The following is a 25,105-nucleotide window of genomic DNA, read 5'->3' as shown; positions in this document are numbered from 1 at the left end:
AATTGTGAAACTTCCTTTTTAGTCACTTAAAGATTTGGACCCAAGATCACCAAGTTGGCTACATTTAAGATGCTATCCAAAGAGTAAAACATGTACGAGACAGGAGAATGAGGCTTTATTTTCAAAAATGCCCAGGCTCCTTCTTGGATCCATTCTTTCTAGTTAATTGCAGGTTGCAAATGAATTCTTACTGCTGAGTATTTTGAATCCAGGGTAGGGGAGTTGGCTGTTTTTTCCCATCCATTATTCTGCTCAATATGTCAGAAGGTCTGATTGGGAGGAAACCTTTTCAAGTTCTATTGATGCAGCTTTCAATTGACCACGGTGACCTAGCAACATGAGCACTAATTGGCATGGGCTGACTGGCATTTGGTGTACAGTTTACATGGGAACACAGATTCAACAGCTATTATAACCCAGTTTGCTGTCCCAGATTATTAGTTGAAAGAAATGTTTTAATTGTCTTCAAGTACCTATTTTAACTTTGTAGACACAAAGCGACAGGTATAATGTGTTAACTCATAACTTAATTAAAAATTGTCACATAATGTAGCAAAGATATGCCTTCTAAAGGCAATCACCATTTCTCCTTGAGGCATCTTCTTCAACTTCCATTTTACAGAAGTCACCACAAAGAATAAACAGAAGCAAAATGCTCTAGTGTATTTTAACACTAGAAGCTTTGGGGCCATTGAAGATGTTGGGAAAAATTTGATAAGACTATAAATTCAATAAAGTGCTGACTAGCTGGTATTAGTTTATTAGTTTATAACCATAGCAGCATAAGAATTCCACTTCCGAGGTCTTAGGGGGAAAAAGCCTGAAGTTGGGCTCACTAGGTAATGCATTCTTCTCACAGCTATTCAAGCCTGAATCCATCCTCTGTATCCCCCACTCTCCTCTCTTCACTTGGAGCTTGCCTTCTCTTTATTAAAAAAAAACACCAAAGATAATTATTTTTGTGTGATGGCTCGAGGAGAAGAACAGCTCTCTGAAGAACTCTAGAAAGGCCAAAGTTATTCTCTACAGTTGGTGGCTGAAACCAGAGCTCTAATAATATAATTTGCTGTAAAGTAATTCAAAATAAAATTAAAAATAAGTCTGTCTTGGAAAGAAAATGCATAGATGTTTACGGCTTTTAATTATTTTTCAAGTTCATTATTAGTACAAATATATTTTAGCAAGAATGCCTCATCTGTTTTAGCAAGAACAGCTCTGTGTGTAGAGACAGGAATGGTCTCTTCGGGTCTCTGCAGGAGGGAGGGGCTAAGATTTGTGCTGTTGAGCAGGACAGTTCATCACAACTGGGCCATTAATGCAAAACCCACATGCCCAAAATGCAGCTCACACATTGTATTAACCGATCAATTTTTCTTTTTCTAGTCTTACAATAAAATTCACTCAACTGAATTTCAGGAAAAGCTGCTGGCATGAATAAGATACATTGTAAATACAATTAAAAATATTTTATGTTCTAAAAATAGGTTAGGAATAAATTCACAGTTTGAAAATACAGTTCTTTTTCCAAAAGGATTACTTATAATATTTTTGACAAAGATAATTTTTACGACAAAAAGCATTAATAATTAAACAGAACAAAATAAGAATGATAGGTACTACCCTCTTCTGATTTTTATTGGTAGAAAGGCCTTAATTTTCCACAAGTTTATCTTATGTCTACACTAATTATATTAATTTGCAAAAACAAACTCAAATTTGTCTAGGGAAATACATTTTAAGATCTGGGAGGAACACATTGAGGTTGACACAATCCTAACTTTTTAAAATTAGCAGTTAATAACTAAGGTAACTTATTTCAGCCATTTGCCATCATGCATAGAAATAATATTTTTAAGTTTCCAAATTACTGTTTTGAAAAGTTACTGGCAATGTGAAGTATTAATAACTACTAACACCAATCTAGATATTTTTTTATTTATACATATGGCAAATGAAGACTTTTAAAGATTTTTCCATGAGTAACTAACTCAAATAACTTGTAAGTTAAAAATTAAATGACTACCATGCATACAGCCAGAAAAGAGAGCACTCCACTGGCCAGAAGAACCTAGACAATGTGGCAGAACTCAAGTGACGAAGGGAACTCAATGCTGGACATCTCTACTTGGTATTAACACTAGGCTGTCCTTGTGTGAGGAGGAGGTGGGATGGATGTTTCTGTGGTATTTTAAAACCAAATGAATATAAGGATTATAAATACTATCTCAAAACAGGAAATAACTGAAGAAATCAGTGTAACTTTAAAAAAAAAAGACACCCTCAACATTCTCTTTTCTAGCAGGATTCTCCACAAACAAAATAGTACAGTGGAAATGTACTGAACTGAGTGAGGATCAGTAAGACCTTCTTCTCAGAAGAATTCTACTACTTACAAGTTGTGGTATCTCAGTAAAGTCATAATAGTTTCTCCTTTATGTCTTGTAAAGTCTGAATGGTTGGACTTAACAAGTGATGTAATCTATCTGCTAATAGGCTAATTGAGAAATTTAGGATGGCTGAATTCAAACTTAGTTTTCCTTATGAATAAAATAGTACATTTCTTAAATGACCACAATTGAAGACTTATAAAATAGAGTTCCACTATGCTCACATTTAACTTTTGCTTTCAGGCATGATTTTAAATATTTAACTAAAAGCAAGCCAAAAAACACCCCCACGAAACTTCTCCCTAACCTGCTAGGTTCACAAAGTCAGTCAGAATAATACCAGTACTTAGCTAGGGTAGAATAAGAACAAAATCCAACGGATGTCAGGGCAAGGGAAGGGACAATGATGATGATCTTAGGAAAACTTTTAATGTATACAGAAGGAAGGAGAGCCGTTGGGGCTGAAGAAAGAGTGTCTCAGAAGTGGAAGCAGATCCTTTGCTTCCTTTGAAGTCCTTATGGCTTTATATTATGCTCAGAGTAAATACTCTGACGAGCTTTGTTCTAGTGAAAAGTTTCTTGGTAAAGAATGGCACAAAAGAGCGACTCTAGGTAAGCAACTGAACTTCTGGGTGCCTCAGTTTCTATATTTATAAAAATGTAAAAATAACAGCATCTACTTCAATGGGTTGCTGGGAGGAATAAATGAAGTCATGTTTATAAAAGGATGTTAACACAGTGCTAACACTTTGTAAGCAGACAATAAACATTTATAGCAATTATTATCAATATGGAAAGACAGTGAGCAATAAGACAGGTAAAACAAGTATATAATTTAGGACAAATTTACACCTTACTCATTTAATTTGTTAGAATATGGGTTCTATTTTGAGGGTAATGAAATAGCATGTTTTTTTTAGCATGTATATTAAAAACAAAACATACATACACACATTGCCAGTCATACTAAATTTAATGGGACTTCCACTAGATAGTTGATACTATTAGTAAATACTAAATTACATAGTTTTTTAAATGTTTTTGAAGAAAACAATGAAATGAAGCTTTGGAGTTTCTAAATAATTAAAGTTTTCTTAAAGGGAGAAAAACATTTATAACTCCATTTATAAAAAACACTTTATTCTTTTCAGATGTGAACAGATCAGAAATTGCTAAAATGGCAGAGGAGAGGGAAATAAAACAGATTAGTAACTGGGAAGGCAAAAAAGGAAGCCTTATTATGATGGGGCTCAATTTGTTTTTGCATTTCCTGATACTGGCAAAATCATCAAGAAATGATACATTTTAAAGCTGCCCTTTAAAAAGTTATTCTACAGATGTTAACATAATTATTCATAACGTGCCTGGCTGTCTTGTTGTGTAGAGTCCATCTGACTTAGGGGCATACAACTTATCAATGAAGGAACACATGTCAAACATCCCTTGTTATTAAACCATGTCACATTCTTCCTAGTCCATGGTACTTATTAGACTGCAGATCTCATAATCCTCTTCTGAGTCCCTTCTGCATTTAATTCAGTTCAGTCTTAAGTAGTTAAAGAAACTGTTTTCAGTGGCAACTAATAACTACTGACCTACAGTGACACTGCCCTACAATAGGCTTGTCAGCTCTGAAAAAGTTGTACCAAAGAAGCTGATTAGGACTTCAAGAGGTTTGTAGCAAGAATCAATGGTTGGTCTGTACTAACGCTGCATTGCTGCACAGAAATGATAAAAGTGGAACACCATTAGTTATGCCTCATTAAGCTGCACAACCCTTCTAAAAAGAAATTTGTTTAGTCTGACCAAAACCTAACACAGTTTTAAGCTGTGTTGCATTTTTTAGGTCATCTCAAAAGCATCAAAAAAATAAGGGCCAAGAACCAAGAAAAGTAGGAAAACATATAAACACGAGTCTTTTAATTCAAAAGCATTAGTTATATACTTTCCTAAAGGACAAGTGCAAGAGAAATTGTTCTTGGTGCGAAAACATATGTATATTTCAAACTATGGAGATTACAGTTTCTAAAAATCCCATAAACCCAAAATGTTGATGTGAGAAAATATTTAAAAGTCATGCTTTAATATTACCTGTCAAATCTTTGTGGCTGGAAAAGAGGAGGAGGACCTCGCCAGGAATCCTGGGGCCTCATATCTGGAAAATAAACAGGGAAGGGTTAAACAGAAGATTTTAAAAAGTAATCAATATTCAGCTGACCACATATTTTATAATTAAAAGTTCCTGGGAAAAAAGTCTGAGATAGAATGTAAACCATATAAGCCAGTATCATAATTACATACACTACAAATGGAAAAAGATAAGTAACCAACAGGGTCGCAAATTCTTTGTTTCATCATCACTTTTCTTTTGATAACATAGTAAACTTGGCCATTAAACACACATTTCTCTCGCTGTGTGTCTGTATATGTATGTATGTAAAGGTATATACAATTTTTACATTTATATTTTAAATACTACGCAAAAGGAAAGGATTTATTTGGGTCTTTTCCATAAATACAAACTGAACTAATAGAAATCCTGAAATTTTCCTCCTAAATGTGTAAACTGTCTCAACATAAAGCAGAGAGCACACAATCTCTCCAACAAAAACCAGGAAGACATGTTAATGAAGGGACCACCCACTTTTCCATTGTTTTCTGATAGTCAAACCTCTTCCCCCAATAAAAAGCTGAACTATCAACAACATCTAACGAAAAGAAACAATTAAAAGGCTGACCAGGAAATGGGATGAAGAACACACCCCTTCAGGGCATTCAGTAGCTGTGCAGGTTGGTATCAACTACATCAACCAACTGCAACTGGCAGTCACCTCACTGTCCTTCAGCAGGATCTGCTGTGACCTAATTAAAACAGCTGGTTCCAGAAGTTGTCTAATGAGTTTACTGTATGAGGACAGTAACCTCCTCTAGACTCCCGAACCCAAGGACAACAAGGCTTACCATAATGTATTCAGGCTCACATTTTAATAGAAACACAAACTAGAAACATGCTTTTCAAAATTACTTTCTTAAAGAAAGGAAGAAATGAAAGCTTATCTCTATAGTTAGGACCACCCCTCCACCACCACCAAAATGTAATCTGGTATTTATTTAAAAAAAAAAGAAAAAAGTAGAATCATGCTCTTAAAAACCCCACAAAAAACATGGAACAAGTAAAGTATCTGGCTGCTCGCAATGATTCTTTCTAGTCTGACACAACTGGCTGCCTCTGCACTGGCTTCCTTCCCATTTCAACATGGCCGAGAAGGCCACAGTGAAGAAAGTTTTCTAAATGTGGGCAAACTACCCAAAGGGGAGCAGCCACCTGCAGCTACCACAGCCTGCTCCCATCTCAGTCCATGGCCAGCACAAAGTTCCCCACGGCCAAACCCAGGACCTGCCTCTCTCAGAAAGGTGCCCGCAGCGCTTCACCGGCTGTTACTTCCAGGCAGAATTCCACTTTGAATGGAAAGAACAGTGGTTTCTCTGGTCAATTTGAATTAAGTCTCTTTTCTATCTCTTAAAAGCCAAACTACTAGCAGTTAAACTGAGTAATAATGATACGGAGGCTTCTCGATGGCCATCATACATGTAACACATGTTCAAAATCTGAATGGAAACACAGGAAGCTAATCACTACACAATCCACAGAAAATAGAGGAAGAAAGTTCCTTATTCTAGGCTCGGAATAAGATCTCAATCACTACTGTAGGCCATACTATTAGAAAATCACAATTTTCTGAAGAGGTAAAAACCAGAAACTCTTACAAGAATAGCAATCATTTCATTTGTACAGTTTATTTCTATGGAAAAACTTAAGATACATTTACCTCAATATATTACATGATTTTCATTGAGTTAACTACTTATGAGAAAGTAATCTATTAAAATAAAATCAACATGCAGGCCACTTTTTCTGATTATCACTTTGTCAAACTTCAAGTCCATTGGTCTATTCAGAATTCAAATCAAATACAAAAATTAATGTACTGAGAATCAATTAAAATGTTCCCAGAAGTACATTTTATTTTAGTGCCTTTACATATACAAAATTAGCTGATAAAAGTCAAAAGAAATTCAGGGAATTTCAGTCAGATTCCTATCTAGCTCTGTATTTCACATGCCCCAGAATCGTTGTGGTCACCCTGGAAACACAGCCCTTTTTACCATTAAGACTTAATTCCCTGATATCTCTTTGTGTATGGTATAATCACAGAATATACACTCACGATGGCACTTATTTATGAAAGCTCCCACCCTGGATCCTAATAAATTTTAAATTGAAAAAAAAAAAACATAATAAAAAATACACATCTACATTAAGAGAAAACTTCAGAAATACTTATCTTAATGTTCCATGAAAAATAAAGACAGAAAAATAGCTTCTATATTTTCTCCTAGACCCAGTACAAATGGAGGGAAAGCCATCACAGTCAATAATACATATACATTAGATTCAAACATACTAAATGCTGATTAAGCACAGCAATATTCCTAAGTAGAACTAGAATGTAAAGTTCACTAAATATAAATGCTTTTCTGGAGAGGAGGAATGCTTTTCAATAATCTACCTATACACCCATAAGTGCCTCAAAAACAGCACAAGTTCCTATTCCTCCACTTCCAGTGTGCCAGGTACTTCCCCTTTCTACAATTTTTTTCACATAAACTCAGCACATGCAAAAATTATAGTTTTTAAAATTAAAACCTAAGCAAACTTTCTAAAACTTAAAACCTCTGAGATAGTGAATTGCACTTCAGAAGGCATAGGCAAGAGAGGAAAAATGACAGTTAATTTTTTCCTTTGGTCTTTAAAAACTTATCCCTTTTCTAGAGCTCTAAGGTCACATAAACCAAGCTACGCCAAAAGCTTCTCAAGTGACAATTTACCTAATCAGCGTGGCAATCATAGAAAAGATTCCATGTTTACTGATTGCACTAATCAAAAATCACTTTTCAAATGCAGCTAATTGACAAGTTTACCAACTGGAATGAAGAGAAGTCACATATGAGGTTCTCTGGGCTGCAGAAACCAAATGCTTTATTCATATGGAGTACTCAGGGCTGCACTTGACTCCAACAAGTTATCAGTACTCAGACAATTACTCATCAGCCAAAAACTGACACATCAAAGACAAATCAAACAACAACAATAAGAAACATTTACAGCAGACACTTGACAGAGAGTTAGCAGTTTGACCAAATGGCCCTTCTTGAATGTAATTTTGCACAACATGAAGAAAATAGTTATGATACTAAAAACATTTTAGAAGACTGATTAAATGGTTTAGATCTCAGTTTTACTAAAACAATTTCTGGTCAAATTTTAAAGTTCAAACTTTTATAAAAAGGAAAGCTGATCTTTTATCATTTAATACTTTCATGGTACTATGTGCAAGGTACTATTTTAAGTGATTAACAACTTAAATTAATTTAGTCTGGATATTCTGTAAGATAGGTATTCATATTCTCCCTTCCATTTGATATGAGGAAACTGGGGCACTGACCAAAACCTGCCTGAGGTCACGAGGTTATTAAGGGGCAGAATGAAAGCCAGGGGCTGTGTTCTCAACCACTCTCTACTACACTATGCTATCTCCAAGTTTCATATGCACTTGTGCTTCTGGTTGAGGGGAAACTTCACGTTAACTTATTTCAAAAGGACCAGAGTAGAACCACGCCCGATTTTTGTGCTTCTCAATCAGGAGGCTCAGAAACTTAGGACTTCCAAGAAGGCCAGACTAGGGATTTGATAACTATTCTTATCATTCTGAAAGTTTAGAACTGACATTACACGTATCTAATTAAGATAGGATGGAAAAATAACATACACACTTTGGAAGTAAGCACCTTGACAAATATAGGACTTATGAGGAGAAAATAAGAAAATGTCTTGGCTAAAACTTTTGAATCCCTGCTCTTTTTGAAAGGATAATTCTACCCCAAAAGATTTGGTATCCAATAAATAAATAAATAATATATACAAAAAAAGAAGGGATCAGGTGAAAATAAATAAATAAAGAAGGAATCAGATAAAAATTAGAACCAGATATAGATAGATATAGGTGGATGGATGGATGAATGATGGATTGATAGGTGAGCAAGGACTAGTTCTACATAAATATTAAATCTAAAAGTCCCAAGAGAACACAAAATACATATGCCAGAACAGTCTGAACAAGAGTAAACTAAAAGGAAATAAAAACTAAATCATAAACCACACGTGGGCTATGTGTAAAGAATATTGGAGAAAATATCACAAAACATGGGATTTTCTTTCTTGACAATCGGCACTATTTTTCTAGGCTTATCATCCCTCAACGACCACTCTAGATCGGGCTAATTATTTATCTGACACATTTCTTACAAAAATATCAGGAAATGATTTGTAAAATGACATGCTTGCCTTCTAGGAAAGTCCAACCTCTTAACCCAAGCTTTTCTAGGTTCTTCTTATAACCAAGGGCAATTAAAATTTATTAACCTATCAAAATCCTTTCTGAACTTTTACATTTCTGGTTTATATGCAGATGGTTCCCAAATTTCTCTCTCCAATTATGTCCCCCTCTCCCTTGAGCATGTACCCAACTCCTATTGCCACCTACCAGTAGATGACTCTAATGTTTTCAAGGCACTTCACCCTCCACAAAATCACTCGTCATATTCTTCCATATTCCTTCACCCTCTGGGGTTTCTAAACTCTGTGAAAGGCCCCATTAGCACTCCAGATGTCCACAGTGGACACACAGGGCTCATCTTGATTCTTCTCTCCCTCTCCCCATCACTTTGCACATTCAATTATCCAGACTTTCAACCCTTTCCCTCCTGTCTTCTCGACTTTAAATTTACTTTGCCACAGACTAGTTCAGACCTTCATCATCTCTAACTAGAACAACTCACAGAGTTGTGGTTCTAGAAAGGAGATGTACCTGGTTCACTGTTCCGCTTATGAAGAACAGCTTTTTAAAGCTCTTACAAACATACAGAAAGACTAGCACCCAAATTAAATCAGTAAGGGATAGGAAGAGCCAACTTATGAAAGAAAAATTAGTCAGTAAAAATATGATAAAAGCAGCAATTATTTAAGAATTATATCTTAAAACAAAGATACATTATTCCTTCTTATTAGATTAGCAAGAACTTTTAAAAAACGACTAACACCTGGGATTGGTGGGAGTGGGATATTAGTTGTTCTTATGTACTACTGGAGGAAGTGTAAATTGGTATACTCTTATTTGGAGGTTAATGTGGTAACATTATCCAAAAGTCTAGAAATTCAGCATACCTTTTGATCCAATATTACCATTTCTAGAAATTTAACCTGCAGTTAAGAAAGAAATATATTTTTTAAAAGATTATCAGGAAAGCCCTATATGTTTAAAAATTAAGCAATATACTTCTAAATAATCCATACGTACACAATAAAACAAAATGGAAATCAGAAAATATATGAACTGAAGGATAATGAATAAATGATGCCAAACTTTGTGGGATATGGCTAAAGTGATTAGATTGAAATTTACAGCACTGAAGTGCATATATTATAAAAGAAAGATTAAAAAAAATTACCTAAGTCTCCATCTCAAAAAATCAGAAAAAGAATACCAATTTAATAAGATGGGAATAATGAAGACAAATGCAGAAATCAATTAAACAGAAAACAAACACACCTGGGGCAGTGGGAATCAATACAGCCAAATGATAGCTCAATTGTACGGGAGGGGATCTGATAAAATTTAATAGGCTCTAGCAACACTAATCAAGAAAAAAGTGACTGTATTGCCAATATTGTAAATTAATTTTCAAGGCTTATAGTTATTACAAAGATATTTTAGAGCTTATTATGAACAATTTCTTGCAAAAATTTGAAATTTTAGAATAAATGAACACATTCCTACTAAAAAATGGAAACTTACCAAAACCAACATAAGTAACAAAAACTCTGAATAGTCTATATTAAAGAATTTGAGTCTGTAATTAAAAACCTTCTCATAAAGAAATCTCTAAGCCCAAATGGCTTTACCACTTAATTCTTCTAGAGATTCACAAATGACAATAATCTTACAATAACCCATAGAGAGAATGGAAATGTAGAAAATACTTTCTTACTTGTTTTATGAGGCCAGAAAAACCGTATCCAAGAACATGCAAAAAAAGAATGTAATTAAGCTAATCTCTCTCTCACAGTACATAGATTTTAAAAATCCCACAATATACTGACACACAGAAAGTAGTGACATATGAAAGGCACAATATATTCCAGAAATTAGGCTATTCCAGGAATGCCATATTGGTTTAACACTTGAAAAATCAATCAGTGTAATTCACTACATTAACAGAAGAACAGAGGAAAAAAAATCACCAAAAAAAACCTACATACAACATCAACCGATGGAGAAAAAGCATTTGTTAAAATTCAATACTTACTAAATAGAAGGAATAGAATAGAAATAAGTTCCTTTCTGATAAAGGTTATCTACAAAGAAAAAAACTACAGCAAACATCATATTTAATGATGAAATATTAAAAGTTTCCCCCTTAAGATTGACTGGGGGCCAAGTGCATGGGCTCAGGCCTGTAACCTTAGCACTTTGGAAGGCTGAGGTGGGAGGATTGCTTGAGGCCAGGAGATTAAGAAGAGCCTGAACAAGAGCAAGACCCTGTCTCTACAAAAAACAGAAAAATTAACCAGGTGTGGTGGCATGTGCCAACTACCTGGGAGGCTGAGGCAGGAGGATTGCTTGAGCTCAGGAGTTTGAGGTTACAGTGAGCTATGATGACACCACTGCACTCTAGCCCAGGTGACGAGCCAGGAAAAAAAAAAAAAGATTGATTGGGAATGAAGTGAGGATATCCACCATCATCACTGTTACTTAATTACATGAAGTCCTTGCCAGTACAATAAAGCACAAAAAACCAAAAGGCATTAAGATTGGAAAAGTAAATACATAAAATTGTTAATATTTGTAGATGACGTAATTGTATATGTAAAATATCCAAAAGAACATACAAAGTATTAGAATAAATGAATTTACTAAGGTTGTCAGATACAAATATCCAGAAATCAACTTTATTTCCATATACAAGCAAGCAACTAGAAAATGATAATATTACTTACAAAAACATCAAAACACATCAATTATCTAGGAATTATTCTTTTTGTCTTTAACTCTTTATTGTGATGATTTAAACTTAAAAGTTACAAGTACAAAGAATTCCCACATTCCCTTCACTCATGTTCCCCAAATGCTAGCACAAACCTCTATTCATCTTATGACACCAATAAAAAAATGAAAAGGCAAACTAATAAGTGGAAAAAGATATTTCCAATACAACCCCTCCCCCCTTTATAACCAGGATACAACAGAATTCCTACAAAACAAAAAGATGGACAACCCAATAGAAAAATGGTCAAAATTCAAAAACCACATCACACACACACAAAAAATATGGTCAATAAACACAGAAAAATGCTCAAGAAAGATGCTAATTAGAACCTCAGTGAGATATTATCACTCCCTACCTAGAATAGCTAAAAGTTAAAAGAATGACAATACCAAGGGTTGGTAAGAATGTGGAGCAACTAGAGCTCTCCTACCCAACACAGCTGTAGGAAAGTAAACTGGCACAAACTGAACACAATCCTATGACCTTGCAATTCTGCTCCCAGGTACATATCTATCAGAAATGTTTACATATGAGTAGCAAGAGACCTAAGAATTTCATAGCAGCACTACTCCAGCGGCCCCAAACTGGAAACAACCCAAATGCTCCTCCCACTGGATAGGTAAATAAACGGTGACACAGCCATAGGGTGGAACACTATGAGAATGGATGAATTACTGCTACAAGCAACACAATTAAATCTCAAAAACAAAATATTGAACAAAAGAGGGCAAGTTTTAAAAAGGGCAATAGTGTAAAAGTCCATTAGATAAAGTTAAAAAAAAAAAGGAAAACTAATATATGGTACTGAAGTAAGAATAGTGTGCCCTTTAATGAGTGGGGGTAGTGTCTGGAAAAGACACAATGAAGGGCTTCTGGGGCTGGTAAATTTCGATTTCTTGATCTGAGTAGTGGATAAGCAAGCATGTTTCTTTCATAAAAATTAAACTGTACACATGTGATTTGGTACTTTACACGTTACATTTCAATAAAAAGTATACATAAAAAGGAAGTATATGTAAAAATACATGTGTAACTCAATTTTCAAAAACTGCATAAATGAATAATAATAAAAAGAAACACTGCTTATTTGAGGACTGTGAAATTACAGGTGTTTATTTTTTGTTTCACTGTTATAGACCAAATTTTATTCAATTAACATACTACAGTTAAAAGATGTTTTCAAACATCACTAAAAACACGAAAAAAAACAGCCTCCCCACCCTCATAAATCTGTTCCAGTTTATACTCCCAGGCTAATTTTGTATCAGTTATGCTAAGCTTAATACCACCCAACTACTTGCCATGTATGTTATTTTCTCACAGCCTGGAATATCCCAAATTCCCCCCTGTTGGCTCAATTTAAATATCACATTCTTACTGATTTTTTTTTGCATAAACATTTTCACTCTTCTTACTCCCACTCCTTTGAAAGGATATTAAATATCATTACAGTTCCAGCACTAATCCTCAGGCAACTGAATATTTACAAGTCACCAGGCAGAGAGGACCACTTATTTCTTGCTCTAAATCGATCCCTACTTCACAAAACACATCTCCCAATTTTTAAAGATGTAATTGAAATAAAGATACTCTAATTGGAATAGATTTTAAAGTATTTTGTACTTTGTAAGTACAAATTAGAACTAATAACAGCTACAACGATGGCAAATGAGGAGATTTTTACTCAAAATAATAAAAGTAGACAGGGGACTCCACTTTTGAAATAAAATGCACAGATGTAGACAAACAAGAGTTATCAATTTCCAAAGAAGGCAGGCCAAGAACTATAGAATTGCAGGCCCCTAAGGGCATGAAATTCTCTACCTTTGGTGTGATGCTAATAAAAAAACTTTCTGGTTTTTCTTTCTCTTACTATTGGACCAGTATCCTGTAGGCTGGAAGTAGAAGGCCACAAGGGGGGTACTTACGTTCACATGAACCTCACACTGAGTGACTTTCCGGAGAGTCGGTCCATGACTGTTACAGATTATGCGCCTATGATTCCCTAAAAGTTAAGAACCACTGACCTAAGGGAACATTTCCCAAAAATCATACAAGTTGATTTTGGGGAGTCCATGACCAAGTTTTTAATCTCCAGTTACGTATTTATTTTGATGTGTATTGTTTTGTTGTTTTTGTGTGTGGGTGTGTGTGGTTTTTTTTTTTTTGAGACAGAGGGTCTTGCCCTGTTTCCCAGGTTTGACTGCAGTGGTGGCATAATAGCTCACTGCAGCCTCCAACTCCTGGGCTCAAGCAATCCTCCTGCCTCAGACTCACAAGTAGCTGGAACTATAGGAAAGTGTCAAGTTTGGCTAATTTTTCTATTTTTTGTAGAGACAAGGTCTTGCTCTTGCTCAGGCTGGTTTCAAACTCCTGGCCTCAAGCAATCATCCTGCCTCTGCCTTCCAAAGTGCTAGGATCACAGGCCTGCTTCATCACACCCAGTGTTGATGCATATTTGAAAAGAACAAGCACATCAAACCCATAATGTCATAGTAGTGGCATAACTGATCAATTTAAAATAAATCAATTTAAGAAAAAAATGATTTAAAAAGGCAATTGAGTAGCTAACGAGGCAATATCTGGATTGATTACAGTGATGGTGCACCCAGGGACTGGGCCTTAGGAAACATAAGATGGAAAGAAGCTGTTTAATGGAGAGCACAATGCTTTTACCTTTGCTATTCAAACTTCTTTTCTGATCTCTGAAAGTTTACTCAATTCAATAATCTCAGAAATTCCTATCATCTTGAGAAATACTGGCTAAATTAACCCAGAAATTATATTGGCTCCAGCATTTTTCCCTCTCAATTCTTTTTCCAATTTGGAAGCTGTGATATCATTATGGATGGAAGTTTATGGCAAAGAGCCCTAAGAAAAAGCCACTGATAAGGAATATGTCAATAAAAAGAAGCTTTAAAATCTCAGGGCACAGAAAGCTCTTTCAAAGTGATTAAACTCTCCTGTTGTACATGGTATGACTTGACACTGAATATATGGAAATGCTCAGAAATGTTATTGGCTAAATCTGAAGGGAAGCAGCTATTTAACCACTGTATCACAAGCATACCCATAGGCTCATTAAACTCTGTACCCCTTCCATGCTTCGCTAAATAGAATAAAATTGCTGAAGTCCATAGTTTTCATGAGAAAGTCTCACAAAGCTCCATTCAATTTCATTAAGCCATACAGCAAAGCCACACTGCCAGACACAGGGAGAGAAACAGAGTGAATACACTAAAAACAGAGGGCTCTGAGAGAACGTGACCTATAGAATTCATTTCTTCTATCTAGGGTACCATATCCAGGAAATCTGGGCTTCAGGCTAAAAAGTGGTTTGTGACTTAATTGGCATTAAAACATTGCTAGGCACATAGCATAAACACCTCCCAACAATTATCCACTTTAACTACGTGTTTTCTTTAATAACTACAACTTCTGTTTAAAAAGAATTCTAAGAGTTGTCTGCTCTCTCTGCCTCCCTTTTGAAATTTAATTTTTATGAAATACTTCAAACATTCAGAAAGAAAACTTTTAATAATACGACACTGAGATTTAACAAATGTTAGCATCTTGCCACACTGCTCCTTCTTCCCCATGCTGCCCTTATAGCAACCAGACAACCAGAAATAGAGAAGGAAAGGCTTCATGAAGACAATGGTTTTGAGAACTTGGCACATGACTTATACTTCCTTGGTAAACAGGCACAGCCACAGAGCTCAAAAATAACATTAAAGGGGATACAGTTTAAAATTAATGCAAAATCTATGAAGTCTAATGTTCAACTAGCTTTTCCATTTCCCATAGAGGGGTGGGGAACCCATGGCCCAATAGGTCCTTAACTGCAGCCTTTTGACTGAATCCAAATTTTACAGAAAAAAATCCTTTTATTAAAAAATGGGTATAGCAGAGAAAGATGAAGTTTTTCTTGCCTCTTTTGGTGCTTAAAAAAAGAACAATCTTGAAGGTTCCCCACCCCCAGGTCACAAGGTTAAAAGTATATTCCTACCTAAAGCAATGCCTGGCTATCTCTTAGGTAGTACTGAGATACAATTTAGATCAAGACAGAATATCTTTGTCTTTCAAGTAACTAAGTGGTGATAATTCCATATATATTGCCCAAATACTTGCGTAAACTGCAGTCAATTCCACATACATCTTTCTGCATATGTTAACTCAAAAACAGATTTGTAAGTGAAGGGAAGAAATCCCATTCATCTTATTCAGTTAACTACATATAATCAAGATTAAAAAATATTTAAAAGCCTTTACATAAAGCATTCTCTTACAACTCTTCTAACTTATGTTTTTAAAGTCTACTGTCTGCACTCATACAACAAATCTTTTTTTAGCAATGAAGATTAGAAACAAACCTTTGTTGTGATATTTAATTTATAATGTAAAGTCACCAATTAGTAAAATCTTACTTGACATAAGTTTTGGAATCTGGGCTTGTCCTCTTAACAGTGGCCTGTATAAGTTTCCCTGGTAAGTCGCAGGTGGTGGTGCAGCATTGCTGTAAACACCGGTTCCTGAGCCTCTTGGCATGACATGGCTATAAAATAAAAGGATCCCCCCCAACATACAAGAAAAAAATTATATGGCAATATATCCATCACATCACAGCTGACACAAATTAAGCAAGTGCTTGAAGCCATATCTTTACTACTAGATCTGACTAAAATAACACAAAATGGTTCATAACTAAAGTTCAAAACTACACAGTGGTAATGGTGATAGCAAATGTTCATTTGTCACACCAAGATCCTCAATTGATAATCATTTTTACATTATACAAAAATAACTGGAGTCTATTTGTTTTTGCATTATATTTCAGTTTTTTCAAAGACCTATGTCACTGCTATTATTGTACACATTACTACTTCACATCTGCTATTTTCAATTTATTGTATCAAACACTTCCCTATATCTTTCATTAGTCTTCATAATTCTAGTATGTACATGTATAGAATATTTCACTATGTTGATGTCTCATATTTCACCAGGCCATTCCTCTCATTTAGCACTAGTATTATAGATTACAATGCACTAGAAATATTTGGGCATATAACTATGCTCGTCTAAAATTATTTCCTCAGGATAAATTCCAAGAAGTAGGAATTTGGATCAAAGGTTAAGAGTATCTTCAAAACTCAGAACTCTATTTAGAGGAAATATTATGTTGCTTTCCAAAATAGTTAAAATAATGCAAAAAAGATATCTTAAGACAATTTTAAATTTGCATTTCTTTTACTGTTATTAAGAATGAAGACTTTCTAAAACAATAACAGGTAATGTTTACAGTCTTCAGTAATTATCCTAAGTAATTACCAGACATTAACTCACTTAATTCTTACAACAACATCATAATTTTAAGAGTTTAATTACTGTCTCCACTTTAGACATAAGGAATCTCGGGCACAGAGTAGTTCAGTAACTTTCACAAACATATTAAGTGGTAAAGGTATTTCAATGCAGGTATTTCATGGACCTAAAAGCCCATGCCCACAACCACAATGCCAATTTAAGTGTTCTGTATCTGAGATTTAAAAATAAATAAATAAATAAATAAATAAGAAAGCAGAGGGTTTATATACTAATGTATTGGTTAATACTTTAATTCAGCTAAAACTTTCTTGAGGGTAAAGACAATTTTTTATTCCTTTGAAATAACTGTCAACAATATAGTAAAAAGCCTTAGAGAAATAACAGAATTATAAACAGAGAAGTGAATTTTTAAAAAATGAAGAAAATCAGAAAAATATTAAAGTTATTAAAATATCTACAAACAGTTGTATTATATGGTCTGTTAAATATTTGTGGCAGATATGCATGTTTTGTCCAAAATGCCTGCTTAGTTTTTAAAGATGGAACTGCATTCTTTGCTTGGTTTTAACTATGTATGGAATGTTATGACAGGACGTAGTAGTAGTGGGAGGCAGACATGGAAATGGTGGCCAGACAAAAATATACATGTGAAATCAACTCAATATTTTAATAAGGTAAAAAAAAAAAAAACAATACCTGTGGCATAAATACTGACCTGCTTTCTAGGATGATTTAGATAAAACAAAATATACAAGGGATGGAAATCCACGACTTACCCCAAAGTCCTGAAGGCTGCCTGATCTAGGTGGACAGGTCGCCGGTCCCGGTTAAAGCCAAGCTGGGGCTTCCACTGCCGTCCATTGCTGGATTTTTCCCAGTCACTGGGTTTCAGTACTGCTGCAGGCTTTCTGACCATTTGAAAACACAATACTTAGTTATAAGAATGAACAATCGTCAGTATAAAATAAGCTCAGGTAGTTAATTGTTGTTACCTTGCTCCAGGAAGCATTACAGCTTTAAAAATGTAATCTTCAGCAAACTGTGGGTCTTTAAAATTAATACTGGAAAAGAACAATGAACAATTTGATCATATTAGGTTGGCTTAATTATCATGTAGACTGAGGTATTTTTCATGTTTAAACAGAATAACTAAAATTCAAAAGTCTTCTCCAAAAATTATTTTAGCCAATGGTTTTACCAAATGGCTAAATATCTTCCTCACCAAACGACCTCTAATTCCTGGTACACAGCCTTCATGGAACTTTCTCTTCAGGAAAAGTCATGTTCTAGCTAACTGGAGGTGATGAGAGAGAAATAAGAGACATTGCCCCAACTCTTGAGAAACTTCAATATGATAGTGGAGACAGGTTGAAAAAGTTTACAACAAAATATAAAAATAAAGGTAAAATGTCTTTCATTTTGTTCAGTCCATAGCAGAGACTCCTAGCATGTCAGGGCAGATTAGCTCTTACTGCAATAAAGATGCAAACCCTAATAGAAATTATTTGCAAAATCAAAAAATGTACACAAATAGCTAAGAAACCTATGGGGGGGGGCGGAACCCCAAAAAATAATACTAAATCTCTTGGGTTGGAACCTTGTACCCTGTTCTCCTAATATGTATTTTTAAAATAATGAAATAGTCACAATTTGACAACTACACAAATGCCTATCTTTAAAAGCTATATGCTCAGACTTTGAGCATAAGCTGGCTCAAACTCCTTTTCTGGTGGTGATTGTGTACATGTGTATGAGAGAGAGAGAGAGAGAGAGAGAGAGAGAGAGAGAGAGAGAGAAAGAGAAAGAAAGAGAGAGACAGAGAGAGAGAGACAGAGACAGGGAGGGAGGGAAGCAGGGAGAGAGAGAGAGTCAAACTTCTTTTCTGGTGGGGGTGTGTGTGTGTGTGTGTGTCTCTCTATCCCAAAGGTAAGCACAAGAGTCTTTCTTCTGACACAGCAAAGCTTCTTCTAGGACTCTAGTTATATGTCAGATTTATACTTAAGGATGCTTATAACATTCTTATTCATAATATTGAAGGACTGCAAAACCTAAGTGTATGAATAATAGTGGACTGGTTAAAGAAAGCAGAGTTCATCCTAACAATGGAATCTTCAGATTATATTTTTTAAAATTTAGTAACACAATACTTAACAACATGGGAAATATATATACACACAACAGACTAGACTAGACATATATTCATCAAAACGTTATCAGTGATTTTTTTCTATACAATTGTCTCTCCTTTATTTTCCAAAATTCCTCCAATGATTAGATTATAGTAAGTTAAAAAGGTTTTACTAAAAAACGTTTTATTGAACTGGTTGACATTTTTAGATTTTTTTTTTTTGAATACTGCCACTTTAACAACTAGAGCTCACCTGCTATATAGAAATTTTCATTGCAGTAGGATTTAACTGTATATTTTAAGTATGCAAAAATAGCTTCACTTACAATAAAAATACCACTGAGCCCAAGAACAGCTGAATTTTCCATTTACTCAATTGGTTCCTCTTACAACTCACTCTTCACTGGCAACTGTCTTTAGCTCAAATATTCTCTCATGGGCAAGGTGGCACAGGCCAGGGCAAGGTAGGACAGGCAGTGATAAAGGTTTAAGAGGGTGACAGAGGAAATGACGGTTAAGTATTCGGGCTCATTAAGGCTTTGCGATAACAAAATAAAGAGAGAAAACTGGTAATAAAGCAAGACTTGGTGTCTCAAAGCAGGTATCTTTGTTTCAGCAGGGCTCTTTAGCAGATTACCAAATTGTTAGAGTGTCCACCGCATACATGGTATCATGGTTGGACTGGGCATACACACACTGTCCAGGTATCAAGCCTGCCTTCCTTTCTAATAAGGGAAATAAAGAAGTATTTGGTAACAGTTTTATAAGGAAGAAAGTGGAAAATGCAACAACACAAAGAAAAGATGTTAAGTCAAAGTATGTGTGTGCACTTGCCTTCCACACAAATGTCTGTCAGTATGGGCTAAAGGTATGTGTGTATGGGGGAAGGAAAAGGGAATTCTTTCATCTGAGGACCAAAGAAAATACCATGCAAGAGGCTGTGGTTTAAGATAGGGCAGGACTGGTTACAGGATGGCAGGGGAAATAAGTGAACAAAGATATGGCAAGGAGTTCCAGGCCAAGGAATGGCTCAGATTAATTGGAGTAGCCCTTCTCACTGGGGATCTGGGAGAGAAGCCCTTTAAAAAAATTATTTGAGTGATTACATTCTCAATTCTCCCATGGGAAGATACATAGCTGGTACCATACTAGAAGCCTGGGACACAAACTGATTCATTACATACAACATATGTTTTAAGTTCTCAAGGCTGAATTCTCCCATGCAACCTCAGTTTAAAAGGGCTGGAATGACATAAAAAGTATATGAGCAGCAGAAGGGAGCAGTAAGAAAGGCCAGCTGAACTGGGTTATGGCCATAGAGGGCTTGTCTGACTACAATGTGAAGCCACTGCAAGTTGTCAGTGAGGAAGTAAAAGTGATCAAAGATGCATTTCAGAAAGAACAACCCAGCAGCAGTGTGCAAGAGAGCAGAGGTCACCAATATGTCAGTTATTCCTTAATAAAATCGATTTAAAAATTCCATTATTCATGCTTATGCTCTGAAAGGGAAAAACTTGCCAAGGCAATAGGAAAACAATCTCCAAGATCTGCCCTACTTCCCCTCAGAACCACACTCAACAAAGTGATCTGTATACTCAGTATACTACAAACCATTAAGAGATAGAAAAGGAATGTCTAAAAATAAGTTAAGAAGTTCCCATTGAAAGGACAAGGACACTATTATGACTTCAAAGATTAAAGCATTCTTTCTCCTTGGATCTTTAAGAACAATTTGAAGACATACTCTCTCCTAAAATGAGTTAAGCTTCCACTGGTTGAGATATTTCAATATCTTAATTTGCTATCAAAAATGTATACACTAAGATCTATTATGTTTTTAGAAATGTACTTTTCCAACATGATAACATCATCATAACTCCAACTTCCTAAAAGTGAAACAGATAGACTAAAGAGGAACCCCTTAGGCAAAGACCCAAAGAGTAACTTTATATGAATCCACACTTGTGAAGGTCCTTCATTTTTTTTCAGGTTTATATAATTTAAACTTTTATAGGTAGAGCACTGAAGGAAAAAAATACAGATTACCCTTTGACAAATTTCCACCATTAGAAACAAAGGGGATTAATTGTGGAGGGTTTATGTGGGGAGAGAAAGCATTAACACTGAGATAAGGAGAGAAGCACCCTCAACCTCTGAGAAGTACAGGGAAGAAATGAGTTAATGACATACCCTATGGACTCAATGGGTTGCCCAACTAAGGTAAGAGAATTGTGTTTAGATTTATATTGTTTCATCTAATTCTGTAAACAGAAGTATTTTTGTCTACTTTTCCCAAAACACGCAAAACAGTATTAACCGATTCAGCATTAGCCTCTATGCCCCAGACCAGCTCTCCCCCACGAGTAGCATAACGGATCCCTTCCTTGATAGGTTACCTCCCCATTGTTTTAATCTCCTGACTATCTTCATAAACACATCATGGGCACAAAAAAAAAAAAAAATTTAAAACCCAAGCATGGTTGAAAATAAGAAAACTGAACAGTACTTTTATTTGTATCACAAGTAGCACTCTCAACACTATCGGTAAGAAGAAAATCTTGTAGCAAAGTCACTCTCAACACTATCGGTAAGAAGAAAATCTTGTAGCAAAGTCTTAATAGAAAAGGAATAGAAGAATGAAATCATGCCATTTGCAACAACATGGATGGAACTGGATGGAGAACATTATGTTAAGTGAAATAAGCTAAGCACAGAAAGACAAATCTCAAATGTTCTCACTCATTTGTGGGAGCTAAATATTAAAAACAGTTAATCTCATGGAGACAGAGTAGAATGATGATTTACCCGAGGCTGGGAAGGGTATCGGGAAGTTGGGGATAAAGTGTGGATGGTTAATGAGTGCAACAATATAGACAGTTACACAGAATGAACAATATTTGATAGCACAATAAAGTGACTATAATCAACAATAAGTTAAAGTAACTTCAGGCCAGGGGCAGTGGCTCACGCCTGTAATCCCAGCACTCGGGGAGGCCGAGGCAGGAGGATCACTTGAGGTCAGGAATTCAAGACCAGTCTGAGCAAGAGCCAGACCCTGTCTCTACTAAAAAATAGAAAAAAATAGCCAGATGTGGTGGTGCACACCTGTAGTCCCAGCTACTTGGGAGGCTGAGGCAGGAGGATCACTTGAGCCCATGAATTTGAGGTTGCTGTGAGCTAGGCTGACGCCATGGCACTCCAGCCCAGGCAACAGAGTGAGACTCTGTTTCCAAAAAAAAAAAAAAAAAAGTTAGAGTATACTTTAAAGTAACTAAAACAGTGGAACTGGAACATTCTTAACACAAAAAAATGATAAATGCCTGAAGTGATGGATACCCCAATTACCCTGATTGGATTAATTCACATTGTATGCCTGTATCAAAACATGACAAGCACCCTATAAAAGATATACAACTATTATGTACCCATAATAATTAAAATTTTTTATAAAAAGAACAGAATGTACAACATCTTTTTTGGATTCAATCCACTTTAAGAATCATCCTTAGAAATGCTATTTTAAGTATTAGTATTGTTAGAGATTGCTAGCACACTTCACAAAGGAAGCAGAAAACTCTAAATATCAAGTTTCATTTTTACTCTACAATTCCCTGATACATTCCATAATTAATGTTAAACCAGCATACCAATGCAAACTGCTCTTGCAGGGAAATTTCATGATTCATATACTTGACATTTTAAAACACTTACAGAATTTATAGGATTGTGACATTCTATCAAAGAGGTTAACCAGTTCAGTGTTCTATAAAGTAATACAGGCAGTGAAAGTTAAACCCTCCCCAGTGTTTTCCACCATCAAATCTAATGCTGAGTGCACATATTCCACTTCCTTCAGGCTTCTGATTTCAAGTTATCTGCTTGCCAACCATGAGCCTTACAAATGCTGTAGGAATGGTTACATTAAAAATAAATCTCCACACATATTCACATTTTTGTAAAACATCTCGAAGAGATAGAATGTTCTATACTTGCCTGATTCATCCAAAAGTGAATACAGAAAGTTTGAGAAACACTCCTCTGAAAAGTTTGGGCTTTTGGAAGACTCTGGCAAACACAGGTTCCAACACTATGAACAACTGATCTTTTATAAGGCTTTGGCACTATGCTAGGCACTATGAGAGAAAAATGAAAAACCTAACAATGCTACTGCTGAAAATTACATAAGTTATATTTTAGAAGACAAGCACTGAAGGACAAGCCAGAGGCAGGCAGAGAAGGGAAGAGCATTCTAAACAATGGGAAGGAGCAGAGGTCAAGGGATACTAAAGGGAACAGCATGGGTAGTGAGGAGGTCCTGAGGATTCAGGCAAAGAGCTATAGCTCTGCCATATCATGAAAGGCCTTTTAAAAAGCAAAAGTAAGAGTGTGTATGTGTGTGTGTTTACACCTACCCCTCCACGTGAATAAACCTGAAAGATAACTTTCTATAATTTTAAAATCATACGCAGAAGGTTTTATATATTTGAAGTAAACAAAGATTTATTTGGAAAATATCACATCTAGACAAACTATAACGGTGGAGGAAGAGCAGGATGAGGAAAATTAAGGAAAACGGCTCTGTTCTATTCAAAGTTAAACTACTAATATGGTGAATGACTTATGAAATCAGAACTTGGAAAAAAATGCTCTCCTAGGTCAGAGCTGACTGTATTCTCTAAGTGTCCTTCTATGAACTTAAGATACTTCAATAACTTGTATAATAGAGATAAGACTGCATGTAATGAGAAGTGACTTAAACTCAACCTGAGGAAACACCTCCTTCAATATGTAACAGATTACTGAATGTATCCAAATAGGAAAGGAAAAAAAATTCCAGGAGTCAAAATAGAAATTACTGGCAAGTGATACTTAAGGCTGCATTCTCAGATTTTTGTTTATAACACAAATATAACACTGGGATGCAAAACAAGCCCTAAAACCACAAGAAAGTGCAGTAAACTGGATCACAGCTTCAACATTACTTCTCAGAGAACACACTGAAAATTATCTCACATAAAGTTAACTTTAGTCTTTCATGGATCTTTAGAAAATTAACTCAATTGTATCAATTTTGTCATGAAGTTATTTTCAATACACATCTGAGTATGTTCCTAGATCTAGCATTTGTTTTATAAATTTAAAAATCCTGTGAACATAGTGAGTACTAAATACCAAAGGCTCATTCAGGCTCAGAAATAAACAACTAACCAACCAACAACATCATCATCCCAACAAAAATTCCAGAATCTGTCCATTAATTTTGTAACTCGGCTTTGAACAAGCCTCTCTATCCTAATTAGAAAGTTAAGTAGAATTAACTATTTCTAGAGAGCTAGGCAGGAAGACTCTTGAAAATATGCAAAACAAATGAAGGCACACAAGCAAACATGCGACAATCCAAAGAGAGGGCTGTGAAATTAACTGGCCTGAAGCGCCAACGCTTCAACGTAAGCCAGAGACCCCAGTGTCCACATCAAATCTGTCAGAGCCAGATTGTTTGTGATGGGCTTAGGAGCATGCCCCTTTCAATTCTATACGCCATCCTTAACAAAAGAGCACAAAGACAAAGAGTCAGGACAAATTATGTGTAAAGATTAAAAAATTACGTGTAACGATAAATGAAAGCAACTAATCCAGGAAGATTTTCCAAACTCACAATAGTTTTCTTTAAATAAAAGTCCTGCTAGAATGGCAATCAGTTACTACCTAAATCCATTAAAGATAGGAAATAAATATGCTTATATTTCACAATAAGAAATCTAAGGAAAATCTAAAATACTTCATGAGGAGAAATAAAAATGGGTGGGACAGGAGGATGTAGGATTAGCATGCTTTTACCAAATTCTTGAACACCTGAGATGCATTTGCTTTAGTCTTGCCTAGATTGGAGAAAATGGCAATTAAGCTCTGCCATCAAGACTAGTCATTAGATTATACAAATGAGTAAGTTTGTTGATTTTTATCCTAAACAGTCACATTACATTTTACATTATTTTTACTCAATAGAAAAGGCTGTCAGCACTGAAGAACTGAGGTATAAGTAAGTTTTCCAGATAGCAGAAATTAGCCTTTCAAGTTTTTAATAACTATTGAT

The 25,105-nt window shown here is 35.3% G+C and overlaps 1 protein-coding gene across 2 annotated transcripts in view; it reads right to left on the bottom strand.

Annotated features, from left to right (window-relative positions):
* The window catches only part of XRN2 (5'-3' exoribonuclease 2), a 75,882-nt gene that overhangs the window by 3,274 nt on the left and 47,503 nt on the right, over window positions 1-25,105 (bottom strand). For both annotated transcript variants that reach the window (XM_045529083.1, XM_045529084.1), the window contains exons 25-28: window positions 17,876-17,944; window positions 17,660-17,791; window positions 15,983-16,110; window positions 4,479-4,542 (exon numbers count right to left, since the gene is read on the bottom strand). In XM_045529083.1, coding sequence (XP_045385039.1) covers window positions 4,479-4,542; window positions 15,983-16,110; window positions 17,660-17,791; window positions 17,876-17,944 — 393 coding nt within the window. The remainder of the gene's footprint in view (window positions 1-4,478; window positions 4,543-15,982; window positions 16,111-17,659; window positions 17,792-17,875; window positions 17,945-25,105) is intronic.

The sequence above is a fragment of the Lemur catta genome, chromosome 17 (genome assembly GCF_020740605.2).
Source record: "Lemur catta isolate mLemCat1 chromosome 17, mLemCat1.pri, whole genome shotgun sequence".
In the NCBI taxonomy this organism is placed as follows: Eukaryota; Metazoa; Chordata; class Mammalia; order Primates; family Lemuridae; genus Lemur; species Lemur catta.
Note: the sequence above shows the minus strand (reverse complement) of the source record. Positions and strands in the feature narration are given on the sequence as shown.